Source organism: Eleginops maclovinus, chromosome 23 (genome assembly GCF_036324505.1).
Source record: "Eleginops maclovinus isolate JMC-PN-2008 ecotype Puerto Natales chromosome 23, JC_Emac_rtc_rv5, whole genome shotgun sequence".
NCBI classification, from domain to species: Eukaryota; Metazoa; Chordata; class Actinopteri; order Perciformes; family Eleginopidae; genus Eleginops; species Eleginops maclovinus.
In genome coordinates, this window is record NC_086371.1 from 532,501 (window position 1) to 555,000 (window position 22,500).

General features: G+C 47.1%; 1 protein-coding gene across 3 annotated transcripts in view; it reads right to left on the reverse strand.

Moving 5' to 3' along the window:
- Positions 1–22,500, reverse strand: part of LOC134860128 (transcription factor COE3-like) — a 103,083-nt gene that overhangs the window by 18,312 nt on the left and 62,271 nt on the right. For 2 of the 3 annotated variants that reach the window (XM_063876970.1, XM_063876968.1), the window contains exons 8-11: positions 22,446–22,500; positions 18,327–18,460; positions 17,178–17,304; positions 4,189–4,277 (exon numbers count right to left, since the gene is read on the reverse strand). The exon at positions 22,446–22,500 is cut by the window's right edge and continues 63 nt beyond it. In XM_063876970.1, coding sequence (XP_063733040.1) covers positions 4,189–4,277; positions 17,178–17,304; positions 18,327–18,460; positions 22,446–22,500 — 405 coding nt within the window. The remainder of the gene's footprint in view (positions 1–4,188; positions 4,278–17,177; positions 17,305–18,326; positions 18,461–22,445) is intronic. The other variant, XM_063876969.1, reaches the window with a different exon arrangement.

The following is a 22,500-nucleotide window of genomic DNA, read 5'->3' on the forward strand; positions in this document are numbered from 1 at the left end:
CCGCTCTCTATAAAATATGGATGGTCTGCTCCGGGGGTGATTCGGCCCAGACTACCGGACCCCCGGACCCCGGACTAGAGATTATAAGGGGGGGGTACACGCTGTAGGTTAATTCCAGTCACAGGAAGCTCATCACTCCCAATGAGAGCTCCTTCAAGAAGAGGGGAGGGATTATTAACCCCCCCACCGACTGAGGACGGGGGTCAGTGATCAGGGCTAGAGGTGCAACATGCTAAACATGCTAAACACGCTAAACACGGTTAATGTCAGCTCACGGATCGCAGGAAGAGAAGAGAGAGTTTCTGCAGATCACTTTGTGATTACAGTGAGCTCTTTGTGCTAAGCTAGGCTAAGAGTTCCCCCTGCTTCCAGTCTGTGTGCTAAGCTAGGCTAACAGTTCCCCCTGCTTCCAGTCTTTGTGCTTAGCTAGGCTAACAGTTCCCACTGCTTCCAGTCTGTGTGCTAAGCTAGGCTAACAGTTCCCACTGCTTCCAGTCTGTGTGCTAAGCTAGGCTAACAGTTCCCCCTGCTTCCAGTCTGTGTGCTTAGCTAGGCTAACAGTTCCCACTGCTTCCAGTCTTTGTGCTAAGCTAGGCTAACAGTTCCCACTGCTTCCAGTCTTTGTGCTAAGCTAGGCTAACAGTTCCCCCTGCTTCCAGCCTTTGTGCTAAGCTAGGCTAACAGTTCCCACTGCTTCCAGTCTTTGTGCTAAGCTAGGCTAACAGTTCCCCCTGCTTCCAGTCTTTGTGCTAAGCTAGGCTAACAGTTCCCACTGCTTCCAGTCTTTGTACTAAGCTAGGCTAACAGTTCCCCCTGCTTCCAGTCTTTGTGCTAAGCTAGGATAACATTTCCCCCTGCTTCCAGTCTTTGTGCTAAGCTAGGCTAACCCTATCATGGAGGTCCTTCAGAAGAAATCAGCTGTGTTTTCCTCCTGGTTTCCATATTCACCTTCCTGTTAAAGTGAACAATCACTTTACCCATAATGCAGCTCACCTCCTGACACCCTACACAAATCAATCTGTCCAACCCCCCCACCCCCCCTCGGGGCTGACAGGAAGTGACAGTGGCGTTAACAATCACTCGCCTAAACCCGCCTCCCTTTGAATTTGTTTTCTTCACTTCATTTTAAATCGTATTTATTCTCACCTGACTGAAGTTTGTTTTTTACTTTCTTTTTTAAATGTTCTTTTTTTCATATCATTTTTGGGGAATTTCTTTATTTATTCCTGTGTTTCTTCACTGTATTTAAAATGTGTTGATTCTCATATTTCTTCATATTGTAAAGCTTTAATTGAATATTAGAAGCAAATAAGTTTTAACATCACTTTATTTGTTGATACTTATTCAATCTAAAATGTCTTTACTTTATTTAGAACTTTTATTCTAATGTTTGTTTCATCTATTTATGGATTTAGTGTATCTTCACATCACTCCCCTTTATTTCAAATGTGTAAACTCAACTTTATCTTTGGATTTATTATCATGTTTATCAATCATTGTGTTTTTATTCACTTTTCTCTGTTTATTATTTAAAATAAACAGTATTTTATTGATTTATTCTTGTGTCGTGTCAATAAAAGCTGCATTACCTGAAGCTAAAGCTAAGCTAACAGCTTCCCCTCTGTGTCGCAGGTGAGCTGTAACAGGAAGTGACAGCAGGTTAACCCGTGGCTCTCCGGCAGCCGGCGTCTTATTGAGTTTTCTTTGAATAAATGAATATCTAAAGGCTGGGGGGCCAGGCTCACTATTAGTATCACTTTACCCACAAACTGCTTTTCTGGGGGCTGGATCTCCCGTGTCAGATTTTGATAAATGGTTTCAATTTGGCAGCTGCTTTCGAGTGTCAGAGTCCATCTGCCGCCGCCGCCGCCACCGCCAGGGATCTGCCTCCGCTCGCTGAATGTCTTCATACTAACAGGGTGTGTGTGTGTGTGTGTGTGTGTGTGTGTGTGTGTGTGTGTGTGTGTGTGTGTGTGTGTGTGTGTGTGGATATTGAAAACAGGCACACTTCACTCCTGATGTTTTCCTACACAAATCTCGCAGCCGCTCCCCGTGTGTTCCCCACACCTTTAACTGCAGATCACACACACTCTTCCTCACTGTTCCCCAGTAATGCATTGATAATAAACAGCTTTTTCTTCCAGGCGGCGCCGTCACTGCTTTCACTTCATCCTAACCACGGACAGAAACCACCTGCAGAGACTTTAAACGAGCCGGACACATGAGCTACCAGCTGACGCTCGACTACAGCTGCTGCTGAAGATTATTCTCCGTTTAAATGAGGAACTTAAAGACATTAAATCCACTTTGTATTTGTTATTTATTATATTCACATTATGCATTTATTCATATCGTATTTATTCTCATGTAATTAATTTAATCTAGTATTCTCATGTTTCATCAATTTTAAATTCGTATTTTCTTCTAGCCTCGAAATCTACGCGTACCCTAGCGGTAGCACATTTAATTTGCAGTCAGGGTTCAGCCTAGAAACTCCTCGTTAGCTCGCCAGCTGCAAAACCCTAACTCTGGTTTGACCAATCACATCGTGTGATTATCGGTTGGCGGGCTTAACGTAATGACGACAGACTTGCGACCGTTCCGCGTGTAGTCCCTGCCGGTCTCTGCTACATGTAAATAAAGAAGATGGCTGCTGCTGGCGAACAGCAGTCTTTCAAATCGGCTTTGGCCTCGACTTTAAACGATTTGGAGTTAAGATTTTCTGAAGTCATTAATTCGAAAGAAAGATGTTTTCTGAGTTTTGCAGACCGGACACGGCAAAAGTTGAATTCATCAGCTAGCTCCGCTGGTGGCCAGACGAGAGGGACTGTGAAAACCCTCTGGGGATTGTTGTCTCACCACTGATTGCGCTTATGGAGGACCAGGTAAACAAGGCTACCAAATTTGGACCTGCAATTTTAACAAAGGCGACCAGGAGGTCATTTGAAGCAGCCGGTGCCAGTTGATATACAGGAGTCCTAGACCCTAGCTTCCTCAGAAACAATGGTGAGACATGTTGGCCAAGGTCTTCCAAGACACCCTATAGGGATTGTGGTGGATGAGGTTCATCGCACTTACAAATGGTAAAATGTTTTAGCGATGAAGTAGATATTCAACAAGTAATCTGAACTGAATGATGTTGGGGGTACGCTACAACCAACTACTCTGATGTTTCACAGTTCTACACGGCTCAGATGTTAGCAGTGACATCACAGAACACTATACTAATGGATGGTTGGATTCAAGCCGAATCCTTTTTCGTTGTAGAATGTATTGTGCTTTCCGTAGCTCTGACTGCGTCACCTTCTTCGTTGCTCTGATTGGTTGTAGCGCTATCCTATTGCGTGCAGAGGGAATTTGAAAGACAACCGTTTATCCCGCTCCTCGGATTGAACCCCGCGAATTGTGTGTGCCCAGACCAAACATTTGGATGTAGGTCTGGTTTACCAGGCTATGTTTCTTCACTTTATTTAAAATATGTATGTGTTCACAGTTTCCCCTGCTAGTTCAGTCTTGCTAAGCTATGCTAACAGTTTCCCCTGCTTTCAGTCTTTGTGCTAAGCTATGCTAACAGTTTCCCCTGCTTTCAGTCTTTGTGCTAAGCTATGCTAACAGTTTCCCCTGCTTTCAGTCTTTGTGCTAAGCTATGCTAACAGTTTCCCCTGCTTCCAGTCTTTGTGCTAAGCTAGGCTAACAGTTTCCCCTGCTTTCAGTCTTTGTGCTAAGCTATGCTAACAGTTTCCCCTGCTTTCAGTCTTTGTGCTAAGCTAGGCTAACAGTTCCCCTTGCTTCCAGTCTTTGGGCTAAGCTAGGCTAACAGTTTCCCCTGCTTCCAGTCTTTGTGCTAAGCTATGCTAACAGTTCCCCCTGCTTCCAGTCTTTAGGCTAAGCTATGCTAACAGTTCCCCCTGCTTCCAGTCTTTAGGCTAAGCTAGGCTAACAGTTTCCCCTGCTTCCAGTCTTTGTGCTAAGCTATGCTAACAGATCGCCATGCTTCCAGTCTTTGTGCTAAGCTAGGCCAAATAAATTCAGTGTACTACGATATCACACACACACACACGTCTCCAGGTGTGTAAATCCTTTAAAGTGAACCCTTTTAACAGCCCCACAGCGCTGACAGACAGGTGCATTCTGGGCCGTATCTGCAACGAGCAACATTTGCCCTGCATAGTGACTGAAGGCACTGACCTTAGGTAACCTCTCGGGGTCTCCGGGGTGTCGCGGGATGACCTTCTGTAACCTCTGGAAGCCGTAGTCGATGGTGGGCTCGTTCAAGGCTGTGGGATGAGAGAGAGGGGGGGGGGGAGTGAGGATGGAGTAGGAACACTGGGATTTCAGCCTCTGCCGACCATTGACATGCACTCAAACATACAGACCACACCTCATCGATTGGACGATATATGAACAGTGCTCGTTAACACACCTGATGAACGCTAACGAGCTACTGGGTCAATCTGCAGGACGGAAGAAGGACTGTGATATTCTTACTGCACGTTTTTGAGAAAAGGAGGATTTTAATGAATTATAATAATAAAACATTTAATTTAGAACGCTTTTCTAGAACCTCAAACCCTTTCCTCAGTAAATACTGAACAACAACACACAGCATTAAAAGCATCTCAACAGAAACGAAGAGAGGAAGCAAACACCTGACTCGTGTTTCCTCAGTTGTTCTTGACCTCTCGCTGATCTTCAGCTTCACTCTCTTATCTTCCCGCCTTTTACTAAGCTTGAGACCTGACTCTCCATCTGTCCTCGCTCTCCTTTTCACCGCTAATTCAATCCAGCCTTCCCTTTCTTTCCCGTATTTCCCTTTACCTCCCTCCAATCGCCACAGAGAAACACCCGGAAATGAGTTCGGGGAGACACTTCTCCGTAATCAGAGCCATTAATCATAACGCGCTGTCAAATTTGACTTTGGGGACAATTTGTCGGCGGCTCGCGGCCCCGGCTTTGTCACCGCGGCTCTTGTACTCTGTAAGGATGATTGACACTCCAAATGCCGCTGAGTAGAATAGCTAGTTTGCGCTAATATGCATAAGGCGGCTTTCATGAATAAGAATAAGGCGGCGGTGTATAAGCGGGGGCCCCCTTCAAAGGGCCAATAGATGTTATTACCATTATAACAATATTTGTTTCTTTCCCGGGACCGGCGAGCGAGCGCCGCTAAATCAAATTTGTGGAGTGGCGGCGGAGACGAGAGGCTTTCAGGAGGCGAGAGATGTGGAGGGGGTGGGGGGCTGACGTGGCGCCCTCCGAGGGGCGGCTGCCATGTTGCCCGACAGGAATCTATCGGCTGGGGGGGGGGCAGGATCTCATTGTGGATCCCAGAGAGGCTCTTTGTGGGGATGCAGAGCAGCCTCCAGACGCCCAGCACGCTCAAACAACTCAGAGAACAAGTGAAAGGCACTCTGGGAAATGCTGCAATTGAATAAAAAAGCCGTTTACACGCCGAGACGTTTAACGGTTCGCCGTCGGGAGGAAGCACTCTGATCCGAGGCCCCACGTCTGATTTCATCTTCAGCATGTTTTATACTTCGTCTACTCTGCTCCGGCTTCCTGCACCTCTGCTTCAAAACCCAAGAGGACGCATGCAGTACGGACTCAAGACGTCCCTAAACTCTGCAGGACCCTCCCCACCTGAAGCCAAGAACACCTGGATCATTCAGATTTAAAAGTGAGGATAGGCCATGTTTCTCACCATTAAAACAAATGGGAATATTCTGCATCCTTTAATCCTTTTTACTTTCCCCCAAATATTACTTCATTTTGTTGCTGGGATCAAACCAACAACCTTCTGGATAAAAACCAGTGGAAAATGGAGGACAGGAGGCGCCTTATTTTATTCCTCATATGTGTTTGCTTTATGCCCTGTCTGTCTTCCTGCTTCAGCTGCTGTATTTTGGGGGAATGTTTCACACATTTTTCAACATGAGATGCTTCCCCGTAATCTTCATTTATCCAGGGATGAAAATACAGATTTGTGAGGAATAAATCCTGATCATCCTGCTGGGATTCGAACCGACAACACAGAGGCCTTTAATGAACCCCCCCCCCCCCCCAAATCCCTCCACACTTTGACCCCAGCGCCCCATTGGCTGCCTGCAAGCCCCTGTCCTCCTGCCAGCCAATCGATACGCTGCCTCCCTGCAAACAGCCGGGTAATTGGAGAGCGGCGGCTGGCAGCGAACCCTGACCCCCCCGCCCCCCCCGCCCATATGAAGACAGATTGCCTGGTTAGTGTAAACATATGCTGCGATTCCAGGCATCAGCGCCACTTTCTGCTCCGTAATCCGTATTGATTCTCCTCTTTTTCCTCCCGCTGTCTGATGTGCTCTTATAAATCAGAGAGGTGGGAGAGGGGGGAGAGGGGGAGATAATTCAGAGGTGAGAGCAGAGAGGGGGGGGGATTCTTTATATATTTAATCAAGTATTTATGGCCCTCCCTGTGAAAGTGATCAAGCGGTTGGCTGGCGTCCTGCTGATGGCGGCGCTCTGTTATCAGAGACTAACTGGGGGGGGGGGGGTTACATGTTAGACTCATTTCTTGACGGCAGATCTGCAGCCGGAGAGGCGGGGGTCACAGCCGTGAATATTTACACATTCATGAGGAAGAAACACCGTGAGCGACGGGGGGAGACGACTCTGAACACCAGGGGAGAGAGCGGTTTCACTTTAGAGTCTGCCCAGAGGACAGGGGGCATTATGGGTAAGATCTCTTTAAATAAGGGGGGGTTTAACGCCTGTAAATAGTCCCATCGTAGCCGGTTTACAGATGTTATTTACACCTGGATACGTTAAGATGTGCAACACATTCTTCCATAAAAAGAGAAGACTCATGAGAGAAGACAAGCCACGTCGCGCAACATTTAGGACGCATTTTGACGAAATATCACCTTTTTTTCTTTGCTGCATCCTGCTGGGATTTGAACCAACAACCTCGGGACGGGATATTTAGAGATTAGATCTTGTAATCAGCATAGAAAACTTATTTCAAACTATATTTGACCAGGATCAGGACATTTTGTGGTACAAAATGAGCCAGAAATGATCAGAAGTTGTCCATTTTTGTCTGAGATTTTTCACTAAAAGAGTTTTCTGAAATGTTTTCCTTGAGACAAAACGATCCATCTTTTACAAATACCACATCAGCTTGTGACAAGTCATGAAAAGACGTGTTGTAAACTCAGAATCAGATGTTTTCAGAGTCTTTGAGTTAACGATGCATCGTCTAAAAACGAGCCTACATCTCACTGCGGAGTGGAGACATATTCTGAGCAGGTATTACACGGATATACTGGGAGCGTTAGCAGTGTGTGCAGGACTGAAAGGCGTAGAGTGTAATGAAAGCAGAAGGCAGTATGAACTAACACGATGAGGAGACGGTTAAAGGGAAGAGGAGGAGAAATGCAGTATTAAACTGTACGGACAGCAGAGGAGAAGGGAAGAGGTGATACTGGGAGGAGGCGGAGTTAGGGTTTCATACAGACTCACTCTGAGACAGACTGACTCTGAGACAGACTGACTGAGGCAGACTGACTGAGGCAGACTGACTCTGAGACAGACTCACTCTGAGACAGACTGACTCTGAGACAGACTGACTCTGAGACAGACTGACTCTGAGGCAGACTGACTCTGAGACAGACTCACTCTGAGACAGACTGACTCTGAGATAGACTGACTCTGAGGCAGACTGACTCTGAGAGAGGCTGATTGAGGCCGACTGACTGAGACAGACTGACTCTGAGACAGACTGACTCTGAGACAGACTGAGTCTGAGACTCGGAGACTGAGTCTGAGACTCGGGAGACTGAGTCGGAGACTGAGTCTGAGACTCGGAGACAGACTGAGACAGACTGAGACAGAGTCTGAGACAGACTGAGACAGAGTCTGAGACTCGGAGACAGACTGAGACAGACTGAGACAGACTCGCTCTGAGACAGACTGACTCTGAGACAGACTGACTCTGAGACAGACTCGCTCTGAGACAGACTGACTCTGAGACAGACTGACTCTGAGACAGATTGACTCTGAGGCAGACTGACTATGAGACAGACTCGCTCTGAGACAGACTGACTCTGAGACAGACTGACTCTGAGACAGACTCGCTCTGAGACAGACTGACTCTGAGACAGACTGACTCTGAGACAGACTCGCTCTGAGACAGACTGACTCTGAGACAGATTGACTCTGAGACAGACTCGCTCTGAGACAGACTGACTCTGAGACAGAATGATCCTCTCTCAGCTGGAACCTCAGACTGAACCTCAGAGCTCTGATATCTATAATATAATATCTAATCACGCATCGGTGTTGTTCTGCGGGGGGGGGGGCGATTCACTGGAACATCTCAGCCGGCTCATTACCCCGCTCACATCCCACAATGCATGCTTCACGCTTCATGTATGCGTCCCCCTCCTCTCCACTCAGTTAGCGCTGCTCGCTGTTTCCATCTGAGAGGGGATCTGTTTTCCTCCATATCTACCCTCCAGAGATGAATCTGGGGGGGGGGGTCCCTGCTCATCTGTACCTTCCTCCTGTATTACACTTATCATCTCAAATAGACTCCATCTCTCATGCCTCCCCCCCCTCCCCCGGCGCTGTGATTGATGTGGGTCGCCCGGCGCTTGGCCTCGCCGCCCGCGGGTCGAGGGTCCTGCTTCCCGCGCGGCGGTAAGTGGATGGCTGATTTGTTTTGACGCCTGTCAAGTGGCCGGACGACGGCAGCTGCTGACAGGCGGCCGTAACACCCAGGATGCATCTCTTCACCGGGTTATTGATCGGGGCGTCACTCAGACACGCAAACCACACGAGCCACAACACGCTCTGATGTTCTGTTCGGTTTCTGGAGGACGAGCTTTAAACTTATTGGAGAAAAAGATCACACTCTTTGTCTTTCCCTCATCCTGAGGTCCAGGGGAGATGTCTATTTCCTTTATCTCTAGCAGAGAGACGATGAGAAGGAATCAGACACTCAGGAAAAGACGTCTCTCAGAGACACGAACAACACCACGCTCAGCTCTGATGCTCTGTTCGGTTTCTGGAGGACGAGCTTTAAACTCGGTCGAACTATCGGAAGAAAAAGATCACATTCGTTGTCTCTGGGAGGAGGAATGTTCTTTATCTCTGATGAAGATGAGATGTATCAGAGACTCTGGATCAGGACGTCTCTCAATCACAGAGACACAAACAACAGCAGCTCAGCTCTGATGTTGTATTGAGTGAGGCTGAAGTGTAAACTTGGTCGAATCATTGAAAATATTACATCCCATGCCTCCTCCGTAACTTGACCTCGATGGAAAACATCCTGAGGTCAGGGGAGATGTAGGTTTTGTTTATCTGGAGGAGATGAGAATGCATCAGAGACACAAACAGCGTCCAGATTCATCTTCAACACAAACCTGAAATGGAGTTCTGATTTTCAATGTATCTTTTTGTGGACGAGGCTGACGTATAAACCTGGCCTACAACTTGAAAACATCCCAGCCTCCTCTGTAACTTGACCTTGGTGGAAAACATCCCGAGGTCAGGGGAGATGAAACCCTTTTTCTTCTCCATTTTTCAAACCTAAATTATGACAAAAAGATTTGCTTCTCTGGGACTTAAACTGAAAGATGACACAGATACAAAGTGTGGTGTTTTAATAAAGGTTAGCTAGTATGCACAATATCTAACGCCTGGATTAAAAGGTACAGGTGCATGAATCAGAGGATGAGGGCTCAGAGACAGCCCCGTCTGGTTCGTTGACTCATCTTTACTTCCACTAAAAGAACACGTGTTCATTTTCCTGCAAACAATCCTCCCCTTCAGACTGCACCTGTCCTTTCCTCACCATGTTTCCTTCCCTCCGAGGGAAGGCGTCAGGAGGTCAAGGGAAGAAGATAAGGATTATTTCATTCATAACCGAGCGGTAAACTCTACGGCTGAGCAGTTACTCCACGTATAACATCTGGAAGCTCTCTACAAAGGAAACCGTGAGCTGGCATTACGCTGTTTCAGCATTCAAAATCTAAGTAAACCTGCTGAAGGGAAATACCTTCTCCTCCTTCCCCTCCTCCTCCTCTTCCTCCTCCTCTAAAAAGCCTAACCTGAGAACTACAAACCTGAAGAACCAAGGAACTACAAATCCAGAGCCACAGATCTATAGAACTAGAACACAGGATTAAAGAACTACACGCCTGCAGAACCAACACCCTAAAGAACTACAAGCCTGCAGAACCAACACCCTAAGGAACTACACGCCTGCAGAACCAACACCCTAAAGAACTACACGCCTGCAGAACCAACACCCTAAAGAACTACACGCCTGCAGAACCAACACCCTAAAGAACTACAAGCCTGTAGAACCAACACCCTAAAGAACTACACGCCTGCAGAACCAACACCCTAAAGAACTACACGCCTGCAGAACCAACACCCTAAAGAACTACACACCTGCAGAACCAACACCCTAAAGAACTACAAGCCTGTAGAACCAACACCCTAAAGAACTACAAGCCTGTAGAACCAACACCCTAAAGAACTACACGCCTGTAGAACCAACACCCTAAAGAACTACAAAAAACTACCATCCCCATAACCCAAAGAAACACATGAGATAAAACCACTCCATATAAACAGCTGTTGCAGAAACCAGCCCCCCCCCCCCCCAAAAGTTCAGATTTGTCCCGTGGTACCTCCTCCTCCTCCTCTTCCTCCTCCTCCTCCTCTGTGATGAGCTCCTGTTCATCAGAGAGTATCGACCCCCTCCTGGGGCCCCTCAGAAATAGCCCCCCCCCCCACCTGAGGAGTTATTATTGTGTTCAGGCCGGAGACGCCCCTGCAGAAACGTCTAATTACGACACCCCCCCCCCTCCCTCGTCCTCAGAGTGCTCTTTGATATGAAATGTGGCGCGCCTCCCCCAGGAGGACCCGCTGCTGCCGTCTATTTAAAGATCAGAGAAGAAGAAGCCAGTCGGACAGGTTCACTTCCTGCCGCTCATTTAGAGTTGGTAGAGGTGAACTTCAGGGTTCTTTGACTTATCTTTTGAAATGAGTGTCGAAGCACAATCGAGAGTCTGTGGAGGGATCACAGCGCCAGCGTTCATTCAGTCAATAAACGCTTTCCGGAAGCAACTCAGGTCACAATCTCCCCTTCAAAATAAAAGCCCTAAACACTGCACACACAGAGAGGTCCTCTGATGACGGCTGGATTAATGTAGAGTTTAAAATGCTGGTGGGATAAAGTACAGGTTTTAAAATATATAAATAAAAAGCGATTTTCAAAATAATTGGAGATTATTGGATATTTATTATAATTATGCTTTATTATTCTTACTGCTGCCCCCCCCCCTCTCTCTAAGCTTCCTGTCAATCACAGTTTAAAGTTCATGAAATGTCTATGAGCATCGATTACTGTGTGTGTGGGGGGGGGGGGGGGGTTAGTGACTCCATTGATTGATGAAGTCTCTGAATAACATGTTTATTAATTCTTCCTCCTCGTGTTAAAAAACATACCAAAAAAAATCCCTTCAATGAAACAGGACTTCCTCTTAGCGGCCAGTGCTGATCTTAAATCTACAAACAAACAAATGATCTGACCCGATCTGATCTGACCTGATCTGATCTGATCTGACCTGATCTGATCTGATCTGACCTGATCTGATCTGACCTGACCTGATCTGACCCGATCTGATCTGACCTGATCTGACCTGATCTGATCTGACCTGATCTGATCTGATCTGATCTGATCTGATCTGATCTGATCTGATCTGACCTGATCTGATCTGACCTGATCTGATCTGATCTGATCTGACCTGATCTGACCTGACCTGATCTGATCTGACCTGATCTGATCTGATCTGATCTGATCTGATCTGATCTGATCTGACCTGATCTGATCTGACCTGATCTGATCTGATCTGACCTGATCTGATCTGATCTGACCTGATCTGACCTGATCTGATCTGATCTGATCTGATCTGATCTGATCTGATCTGACCTGACCTGATCTGATCTGATCTGATCTGATCTGATCCGAGCGACTGCTTTTGTCTGTGATTGTATGAATTGAGCTTTGAAGTATCTTCGGGAAAGAATGCTACATAAATGAAATGTTTAATAACTTTTATTATAATTCATGTTCATTACTGAACTCAAGACTAAAGGAGGGAAACAAAGATATTACTCACACTCACACTCACACACACACACACACACACACACACACACACACTCACACACACACACACACACACACACACACACACACACACACACACACACACGCCCCTCTAACATCTGGAAGAATGAACTCTTATGTTTTGAACCCAATAAACAGAAATATATGAAATAATAAAAGCTGTTTCTGTCTGACGATCACCTCCATGTGTTCCTGAGACAGTAATTACAGAATAAAATCACAAGTCAATTAGTGCTCCGGGGGGGGGGGCGGCAGTAAACTGCGCTCTCAGTCTGAGGTTAAACTCCGGGCTCATGTTCACACAGCTAATGTCTTCCATCTGTGTGTGTGTGTGTGGTGTGTGTGTGTGTGTGTGTGTGTGTGTGTGTGTGTGTGTGGCTCAGGGAAAGTCCTTGGCGATAACAAGAGAACATTTCTCTAACAGTCACACAGTTTTATCCACAGTGTTGTATCAACGGAGGAGAAACACATTAAAACGCACAGCTGCACACACACACACACACACACACACACACACACACACACACACACACACACACACACACACACACACACACACACACACACACACACACACACACACACATTGTCTTTTTGTGCTGATTTTTCTTGTGTTCAGTTTCATTTCATTCTTTTTACAGCTTTTTTTTTTACCATTTCTCATCTTTTGATCAGCGGATCCTTCCTTTGGTTGCTAGGCAGATTTCTCGTGTTTAATCCTCATCTTTCTCAGTCTCTTTTTGTCTCGATGAGGTCATTCTGCATCTTTCTCAGTCTCTTTTTGTTTCGATGAGGTCATTCTGCATCTTCCAACATCCTGAAGCAATGATTGTGCTCCGTTCTGCATAATGTTTAAATAACTGCATCAATAAATCCAGATATGAGACGACTCAGTGTCTTTCTGCTGCTTCTGTCTGTGATCATTGCTCCTGAGTCTGACTCCACCCCCCACCTCCCTGGTGCAGGGGGGGTTTTAATGAGGAGTGTGTGTAGGTATCGACTGTCTGTGCAAACACACTCTCTCTCGACTCAGTGTCCGAGCTGCAATAACTCAGCACCCATCGATCCCTCAACCCCCCCACCCCAACTCCTCAACCCCCACATTGATCCACATTACAAGCTGTGAGGCCACAAGGGGGGGGGGGGGTTCGAAGGAAAGCTGCCGAACTACAGGAATACAAAAATACAAAACAATAGAAAAATCCTGAACATTTTGACTTTTTCAGGAAAACTCTAAATTCTATTTTCTGGAAATTCAGACTTTTTTCATTTTCTACAAACCTGCAGAAGCAACTACGGAGAGAAACACCTAACCCTGCAGAACAGAGAAAACTGCAAATCCAGAGAGCCACAGATCCCCAAGAAACCTACAGAGAAAACCACGACACCAAACCTTTCGAAATAAACACATCAGAAACCAGTGAGGCAGTGGAGGAGATGTATTGTAATATATAATAACCAGTCTGCAGCTGAGCCCACGCTGCTGTTCAGAGCTACAGATCTATTCTCGCCTCTCCTCAGACTCCGGGACCTCTTTGTGATTCTGAGACCCTTCCTCGCCTGCGGCTCTTTCTCAGCCTGAAGCCGAGGATCAGACCTGGAGCTGCTGTAATCTGCAGAGAGGGGCGCAGTGCACTCTGGGAAAACACTGATCCCCAGCTGCCTGTCTCTGCACCTCCACCTGCCCTCAGAGAGAGTCCTGGAACATATTCAAGGCCTCAGACGCTCTCAAAACCCTCCTCCAGGTTGTCTGGAAGCAGCTGTTAAAACCTGCACGTCCCTCAGAGCCGGAGCTGAGCATGTTTTCAAACTCAATAAAGCTTTGTCTTATTTGAATCAAATCTGTTTCTCCTGCAGGAAGTGACACCAGCTTCCTCTCTCAGCTGTCCTCGTGTCCCTGAACAGTGAGTCTCCGTCTGGGACAGGATAAGACATTTATTTGAGGACGCAGGTTTTTGAAATGTGCAGAAACATGAAAACATTTCAAAATGTGATGTTTTTATTATTCTATCCCTGAGTCTTTGATCTTTCATTGTTACTGTGGTTTCTGGGGCATTTGAAGTCTTTATTTGACAGCTGATTAAGGAGCCTTTATAATGCACTGATCTCTTCATGGTTTTTTTACCAACTGCAAATAAAGTTTAAGATGATCGTTGTTGTTTTTGGGACATTTGATGTACTTCCTGTACGTGACAGCTCAGGATATATGATGTTAATCATAATGTCTTTGAGTGAACCTGACATCAGAGGACACGTTGCCTTTAGGAACTGTGACGGACGGCTTTCTCTGTTTCTGACATTTCCTGTAGATCTGCAGATAACAGACTGCTTTACCACACGGTGAATACTTCCTTCTGATTGGTCTATTTGGTGATGAAGAGGCGGGCCTTATTATCCTGACGTGCATAAACTCTTCCTGCTTCAGTGTGGACGTCGCTTCATCTTTCATCTTTGTCTGTGAATAAAAAGATGGAATCTATTTTCTGCGACTCGAAGCAGTCCTTTATTTAGACTCCTGCTCCTCCTTTAGACTCCTGCTCTCCCTTTAGACTCCTGCTCCTCCTTTAGACTCCTGCTCCTCCTTTAGACTCCTGCTCTCCCTTTAGACTCCTGCTCTCCCTTTAGACACCAGCTCCTCCTTTAGACTCCTGCTCCCCCTTTAGACTCCTGCTCCCCCTTTAGACTCCTGCTCTCCCTTTAGACACCAGCTCCTCCTTTAGACTCCTGCTCCTCCTTTAGACTCCTGCTCTCCCTTTAGACTCCTGCTCCTCCTTTAGACTCCTGCTCCTCCTTTAGACTCCTGCTCCCCCTTTAGACTCCTGCTCCCCCTTTAGACTCCTGCTCCTCCTTTAGACTCCTGCTCTCCCTTTAGACTCCTGCTCCTCCTTTAGACTCCTGCTCCTCCTTTAGACTCCTGCTCTCCCTTTAGACTCCTGCTCCTCCTTTAGACTCCTGCTCCTCCTTTAGACTCCTGCTCCCCCTTTAGACTCCTGCTCTCCCTTTAGACTCCTGCTCCTCCTTTAGACTCCTGCTCCTCCTTTAGACTCCTGCTCTCCCTTTAGACTCCTGCTCCTCCTTTAGACTCCTGCTCCTCCTTTAGACTCCTGCTCCCCCTTTAGACTCCTGCTCTCCCTTTAGACTCCTGCTCTCCCTTTAGACACCAGCTCCTCCTTTAGACTCCTGCTCCCCCTTTAGACTCCTGCTCCCCCTTTAGACTCCTGCTCTCCCTTTAGACTCCTGCTCTCCCTTTAGACACCAGCTCCTCCTTTAGACTCCTGCTCCCCCTTTAGACTCCTGCTCCCCCTTTAGACTCCTGCTCTCCCTTTAGACACCAGCTCCTCCTTTAGACTCCTGCTCCCCCTTTAGACTCCTGCTCCCCCTTTAGACTCCTGCTCTCCCTTTAGACTCCTGCTCTCCCTTTAGACACCAGCTCCTCCTTTAGACTCCTGCTCCCCCTTTAGACTCCTGCTCCCCCTTTAGACTCCTGCTCTCCCTTTAGACACCAGCTCCTCCTTTAGACTCCTGCTCCTCCTTTAGACACCAGCTCCTCCTTTAGACACCAACTCCCCCTTTAGACTCCTGCTCTCCCTTTAGACACCAGCTCCCCCTTTAGACTCCTGCTCCCCCTTTAGACACCAGCTCCTCCTTTAGACTCCTGCTCCCCCTTTAGACTCCTGCTCCCCCTTTAGACTCCTGCTCTCCCTTTAGACACCAGCTCCTCCTTTAGACTCCTGCTCCTCCTTTAGACACCAGCTCCTCCTTTAGACACCAACTCCCCCTTTAGACTCCTGCTCCCCCTTTAGACTCCTGCTCTCCCTTTAGACACCAGCTCCTCCTTTAGACTCCTGCTCCCCCTTTAGACACCAGCTCCTCCTTTAGACACCTGCTCCTCCTTTAGACTCCTGCTCCTCCTTTAGACTCCTGCTCCTGAGGAGTCTCTCTGATGGAGATAAGGCTCTCTATTCACCCTCCTCTGAAGACATCTGTAAATGGGATCTCAGATTAGCATTGCTAAAGGAGGCGCGGCGGTGGCCATTGTGAGCGCCTCCTCGTCCCTCGTCTTTGTCCGGCAGAATATTCGGGAGGCGACAGAGTGTTTAACACGCTGACATTTACTTATCGCTCTAAACAGCTTCAATCTGACCTTCTGCGGCTTTGAATGACATCTGGATATTCTGAGGAATAATCGAGAGGACGCAGATAAGGAGGACAAAGAGAGGAGGAAGAGGAGGAGGAAGAGGAGGAGGACACGCCGCCGGACAGTGTTTACTGCACCTCCTGCGACAGGAAACACAAAGATGATCGCTCTGTAGATCTCAGAGATCTTCTCCACACAAAGAGCTTCACTGTGACATTAAACTGTCCAAACTCATTGTATGGAGGCCGACAGGTGCCGACGATGACACCTCCTCCATCAGGAGAGACAGCAGCTTCAGAAAGGATGCAGAAACATCTGCAGCAGCTCTCCAACACATGCAGCAACATCTGCAGCCTCTAGAGAACATTCAGCAGAGGAAACATGAGCAGTTTACTAAAAGCTGCAGAAACTAAAGACACTAAAGAGAGATGCACACAGCTGGAGACCCGGGGACACTAAAGAGAGACGCACACAGCTGGAGACCCGGGGACACTAAAGAGAGACGCACACAGCTGGAGACCAGGGGACACTAAAGAGAGACGCACACAGCTGGAGACCAGGAGACACTAAAGAGAGACGCACACAGCTGGAGACCAGGGGACACTAAAGAGAGACGCACACAGCTGGAGACCAGGGGACACTAAAGAGAGACGCACACAGCTGGAGACCAGGGGACACTAAAGAGAGACGCACACAGCTGGAGACCAGGGGACACTAAAGAGAGACGCACACAGCTGGGACCGGAGCGCTGGGTGAAACGTAGAAGATCCAGCCTGGAAATCCTCGCACCAACGATCCCAACATGGTAATTAAATAATCAGTTTCAGGAAGAGTTCCCTCCCGATGTTCGGGTCTTACCGGTGTAGACGAAGCGTCCCGGCGCTCCTTTGCAGAACTGTTTGGATTTGTAGGACAGCGTGACCTCCACGACCCCGGGGATGTGACGAGGGGGGGTCTGCACCCGGATCGCATGGGGGGTGATCAGCTGGGGACAAAAACCAAAGCAGGAACAGGAAGAGATTTAGAGATGGCTTTTAAATTCCTCTCATTACGTTCACAGTTTGATGTCGGAGACATCTCGAACATCTTTCAGATTTTCTCTTAGATTTACGAGTTTTTATGAAAATGAAAAATGTTTGACTTTTTTCTCAAATCTAAAAGATTCAGACTTTTCTAAAAATAAAGCTTTTGAGTTCAAAGTCAGAATTGAAAATAAAGCTCTCGTTGTCGGATCTGAAAGACGTTGACCCGTGGCGCTGATCCACTGAACGGTATGTAAGTAACACATTATTCGGACAGCTGGGTTCATGGAAAGATCTTATTGTTTCTCCATGATTCAGAGACAGTTTGTGTCCAACAGGAAATCCGTTTCAGTTTCTTTGTTTATGTGTGACTCCTCTCCTAAATGAATCACATCAGACTCATGGAGTCTTCTAGAGTTCGGTTCTCTTCCTGTCACAAACTTTCTGTAAAACCAGTCCAGCTCTGTGTATCTGGGTCAGCGTGTTCAGAGGCATTCTGGGATTTGGAGTCCGTCTGCTCGCGGCGGATCAAAGTGAGGACCCTGTCAGTGTGTGTGTGTGTGTGTGTGTGTGTGTGTGTGTGTGCAGATGTATGTGCTCTTCCCCTCCAGGTGTTCTCTCTCCTGGACCGGCTTCAATATTTCATGCGCTGCCGTATGTGCCGCTCAAACGCAGGAAAAAATCTGCATATTTTTGGGGCCACGCAGATTCAGATGCAGGTGTTTCCTCCAATGTGTGTGTGTGTGTGTGTGTGTGTGTGTGTAGATGATGGAGGACTTGATGTTCACAGTGCAGCTGTTTCTATAACACACTCACAGGTAGTGTGTGTGAAATCTGTTTGATTCTGACTGATAATCATGAATGTAATGTGTTGGAACGCCGGCCAATCGGAGCACGAGTGTTCCGCAGTGATGTCACTACATTCCTGAACTTTGGGATTTCACTCCTGCAGCCACCAGGAGGTATTTGCTCCCCTGGCTCTCACCTCGCTCCACACCAGCATGGTGCCGAAGACGACCTGCAGGCCGTCAAAGAAGTTGTCCCCGATCAGGATGACGGTGGCGCCGCCGGTCGTCCAGCCTTCGCTCGGGCTGATGGCTTTGATGCAGGGCGTGGCTGCTTCGGAAACACGAGAGAGAAATACAGTCAATTAATCAACGCTGAAAGTAAGATACACACCGAGACCTAATTACATATTTCCACCTTTGAAACATTGGTTAATCAGCACTTCAGATCAGCAGGTCCCGGATCTAATGTTTGCAGGTTGTTGGCGGTCGATGGACGTTTGAAATGCATTTGAATTCATAACAATGTGTTCAGAAAGGGTGGAGATACCAGCGGCTACATCTCATTTTGCTCATCATTTTAAGACCTGTTTAAGGCATGAAACAAAATCAAGCAACATTTATCCTGCAGTAAAACACTATGGATCTCTGCTTAGGCAAAATATTCTGCATATTATTAATTGTTTTAACTTATAGATGTATTTTTATTTACAACCCTTTCAAGAAATAAAATAATCTAAATCCAAGATAAAAAAAACCGGTAAATAATTCAAATAAATCGCCAGCCAATAGGAGCACGAGTGTTCCACAGTGATGTCACCATGTTCTGGAACTTTGGGATTTGAACTGTTTACATGCACTAAAGAGCAGGGCCTCTTTGGAGGATACGAGGGGACGGAGAGAGCGAGGTTCAGAACCAGCGAGCAGCTGATTATGGGATCACTGAGCGCTCTGCCTGCAGGACAAGGATTTCCAATAACTCAGAGATCAATGCTGCAGGAAGACGGCGGGACGAGACGGAGGTCCAGACAGAGACGAGGCGTTTACTGCCTCTTCCCGTACGCAGAGGACTTTACCGGAGGAGGATTTCATATTCCTGTCAGAGGCCGAACCTCTGCTTCCAGCCGGATCACAGGCTCTGTTCAGCAGCTCCAGTTCATCTGAAAATATCTTTGGGAAGAAACGCCTGCTCCTCGCTTTAATACACCTTAAGTTTCCCCTTAAATAGGTCTTAACTTAACCCAAAGCTGAGGGACTTTTATTCAGTTTAATTTATCCAAATGTTCAATGAATGCATCACATTTAAACCCAGAGCAGCAGCAGTGACAATCCTTCTTTATGCTCCATAAAAAGAGCTGCAAGAGCATCTCGTCACTGGTGCACAATTCAAGCGCTCCCAAAAATGGCAAATAATATTTCACAAAGAGGAATGATGAAGAACAGTGAAAGGAAACAAAGGACTCACTGAGAGGGATCCTACTCCACACCTTCCAGAGAGTTAGTGTCCTACTTAAGGGGAGAACTTAAGGGGTTTTGTGCCGGCGGGCCTTCATATTCAGCAGGACGTGCAGAGAGATATTTAAAGTGAAGACCCCCCCCCCCCCCCCCCTCCCGGGTCTGAACAGAGTTTCAGATGAAAGGAAATGAAACCCCGAGCAGAGGGTCGAGGCTCTCTGTCACCGCCTTATTAATTTCTGTCTTTTGTTGTCAAGGCGTAAACAAACAGTCCGAGGGGTCTCTGGGCTGGGGGCGGGGGGGTTGAGACAAAGGGAGGAGCAGATGTTGGGTCTTTGTTTCGCCCCGGCGCTCCTCTACATGAATGTTTAACTGCTGCTTTAAATCTCTCGGTGTCGCTGCAGGTGAATGACATATCGGTGTCAAATACTGTTTGTTTTATCCCTTTGGACGTGCCAGCTGGGCGGGGTTAGCCTCACAGGACAAGACAATGAGAGTGGAATAAGTTTGGGTAATCACAGGAGGTCAGCAGCTTTCTCTTTGATCGGCAACCTTATCCTGTCTGAAGCCCCCCCCCCCCCCCTGCAGTGTGATAAACACCACCCGCCTGGTTCTGCAAGTAGGTTAAATCAAACGAGACAATTACTTCATCTGCTCCTGGAAACGCTTCAAAACTTTATAACGAGTCGGGGGAAAGTGGAGGAGTCGTTTGGGAGGAGAGTAGGGGGGGTGGCAGATTGTTTCAGGGTTTGTTTTACTTTGCTGTAAGCCCCACCTGCCTGGGGTTCCCAGCTGGTTGAAAGAAGCACACAAGGAGCACCATCTCTCCTGGAAACTCCTGAAACTTATTTTGTTGTAGAGAAGGAGAAGTCAACAAAGTTCTGATGTCTGGTGGCAGACTGGTTTAGGGTTAAGGGCTTGTTTCACTCCGCTGTACGCCCCACACGGGTGGCGTTTATCTCCCAGGGCTGAAACGATTCGTGTCAGGAAGACAGAAGTTAAAGAAAGTGAATCTGATCGACCTTTATGTAACTGAAAGTTTTACTTGATACTTTCTGATGCCCTGTCATGCTAAGCCCCACCCACCTGGGGTTCTCAGCTGGATGAAAGAAGCACACAAGGAGCACCATCTCTCCTGGAAACTCCTGAAACTTATTTTAGTTTAGAGAGGCTGCAGGGCGAGGAGGTTTAGTGGTGAGAGATGGATAAGTCAACTGAGTTTTGAAGTCTGGTGGTGTATTGTTTGACGGTTTGTTTTACCCTGCTGTACGTCCCACATGGGTGGTGTTCCCAGTTACTACGACATACCAGTTTTCGATGTTTTAGGTTTTGGTTTACTAACCTGACCCAGATGGTGGAAACGGTTCGGCTAAGATAACGTGCACTAGTGTCTGGAGGTTCACCAAGAAGTTTGAATGTTTAAGTTCCTGGGAAGCTCCACCCGCCTGGTGGTCCAAGTAGGTCAAACCAAGCGAACATGTATCACTTTACGACAGGAAATGGATCATTACTTAAACACCAATCAAGAAACTGAAGAAGAAGTCAACTGGGAGACGAGAGAGAGTTTTCTGAAGTCTAATAGGTGGTTTGATTTACTCTACACCACGTCCCCGACGGTCAGATTATTTTCTAAAATGACTTTAAAGGTTTGTTTTATCGCTCTAGATGCGCCAGGCGAGAGGAGTTTACCAGTCCTGATGACTCAATGAGTGTTTATAGTTTAAAACACTCTTAATAAGTATCAGAGAGTTTAGTTTCACTTTCCACCATCGGACATCTCACCTGAGACCGTCCAAGAGCTTATTTTATGATAAACTCCACCCGTCTGGTGTTCCAAGTAGAACGAATCAAACAAAAGACTTCTGTTTGAGCCTGGGACTTTAAAAGCTCAGAGGGGAAACTCCAGGAGACGCAGGTTTGGAAAGTTGGACGACATATTGATCTCTTCATGCTCGAGTTGGCTCTAGCAAATGTGGTTTGATTTACTCTTCTGCACGTGCCAGACGGGTAGGGCTCTCCACATCGGACAGAACAATGAGAGTTAAGAGGTTCTGATCAAGTAGACTCCTTTAATCCAACTTCCTGTGACCCACAACTCTCCTGATGAGAGACCCGGCACTGGTAGAGGCTAAGCTCCACCCACCTGGCACCGCAAGTGTGTCGAATCAAGCGAGAGGCTTATGTCATGGTTTTTATTGGCTCGGGACGGGCAGAGTGGTATTAAAGTTTACAGCAAGAGAGGAAATGTTACGCTGAGAAGCGGCTCGCAGGGTCCGGTTTCACCGTGTGAAGTTTATAACGTTTTTATTTGGGTCGCTGGAAGAAGGGAGCGTTTGTTCGGTATTACGGGACGTCCAGCGGGAACACGGGGCAGAGGTGGAGACCCGCCAGCAGCAGAAGTCTTTAAAGGACAATTTCCTCAAATTCTCTCCTTGGTTTATGTCGCTGTGGTTGGGTTTTGGCTTCTGGGACTTTGGATATTCTCCAGCCTCCATTGATTTACTCAGGATTGTATATCAAACCCACCCTCAAATATATTAAGTTTTCCCTGATTATTAAAGTTTATTTCCACTTTTCCTTGTTTGTTTTACGAGCTGCAGGTGTGGAGCTTAAAGACTCTACTGGAAGATATCCAGCTGCATTATGGGAAATGTAGGCTGCAGTGTGTTTGGACTAAAGTCAGGATATCTCCGCCTTTAATGCTCGGATTTGTATCTTATTATTGTACTCCTTATTTATTTGAATAATAAAATCAATTGATTCTTCTTATTATTTATTCCTCTGTGTGTGTGTGTGTGTGTGTGTGTGTGTGTGTGTGTGTGTGTGTGTGTGTGTGTGTGTGTGTGTGTGTGTGTGACTCTAACCTTCGGAGGGGTCGAGGCGCCGGGCGCGGCGGCCATGTTTGGAGTTGTTGTGGAC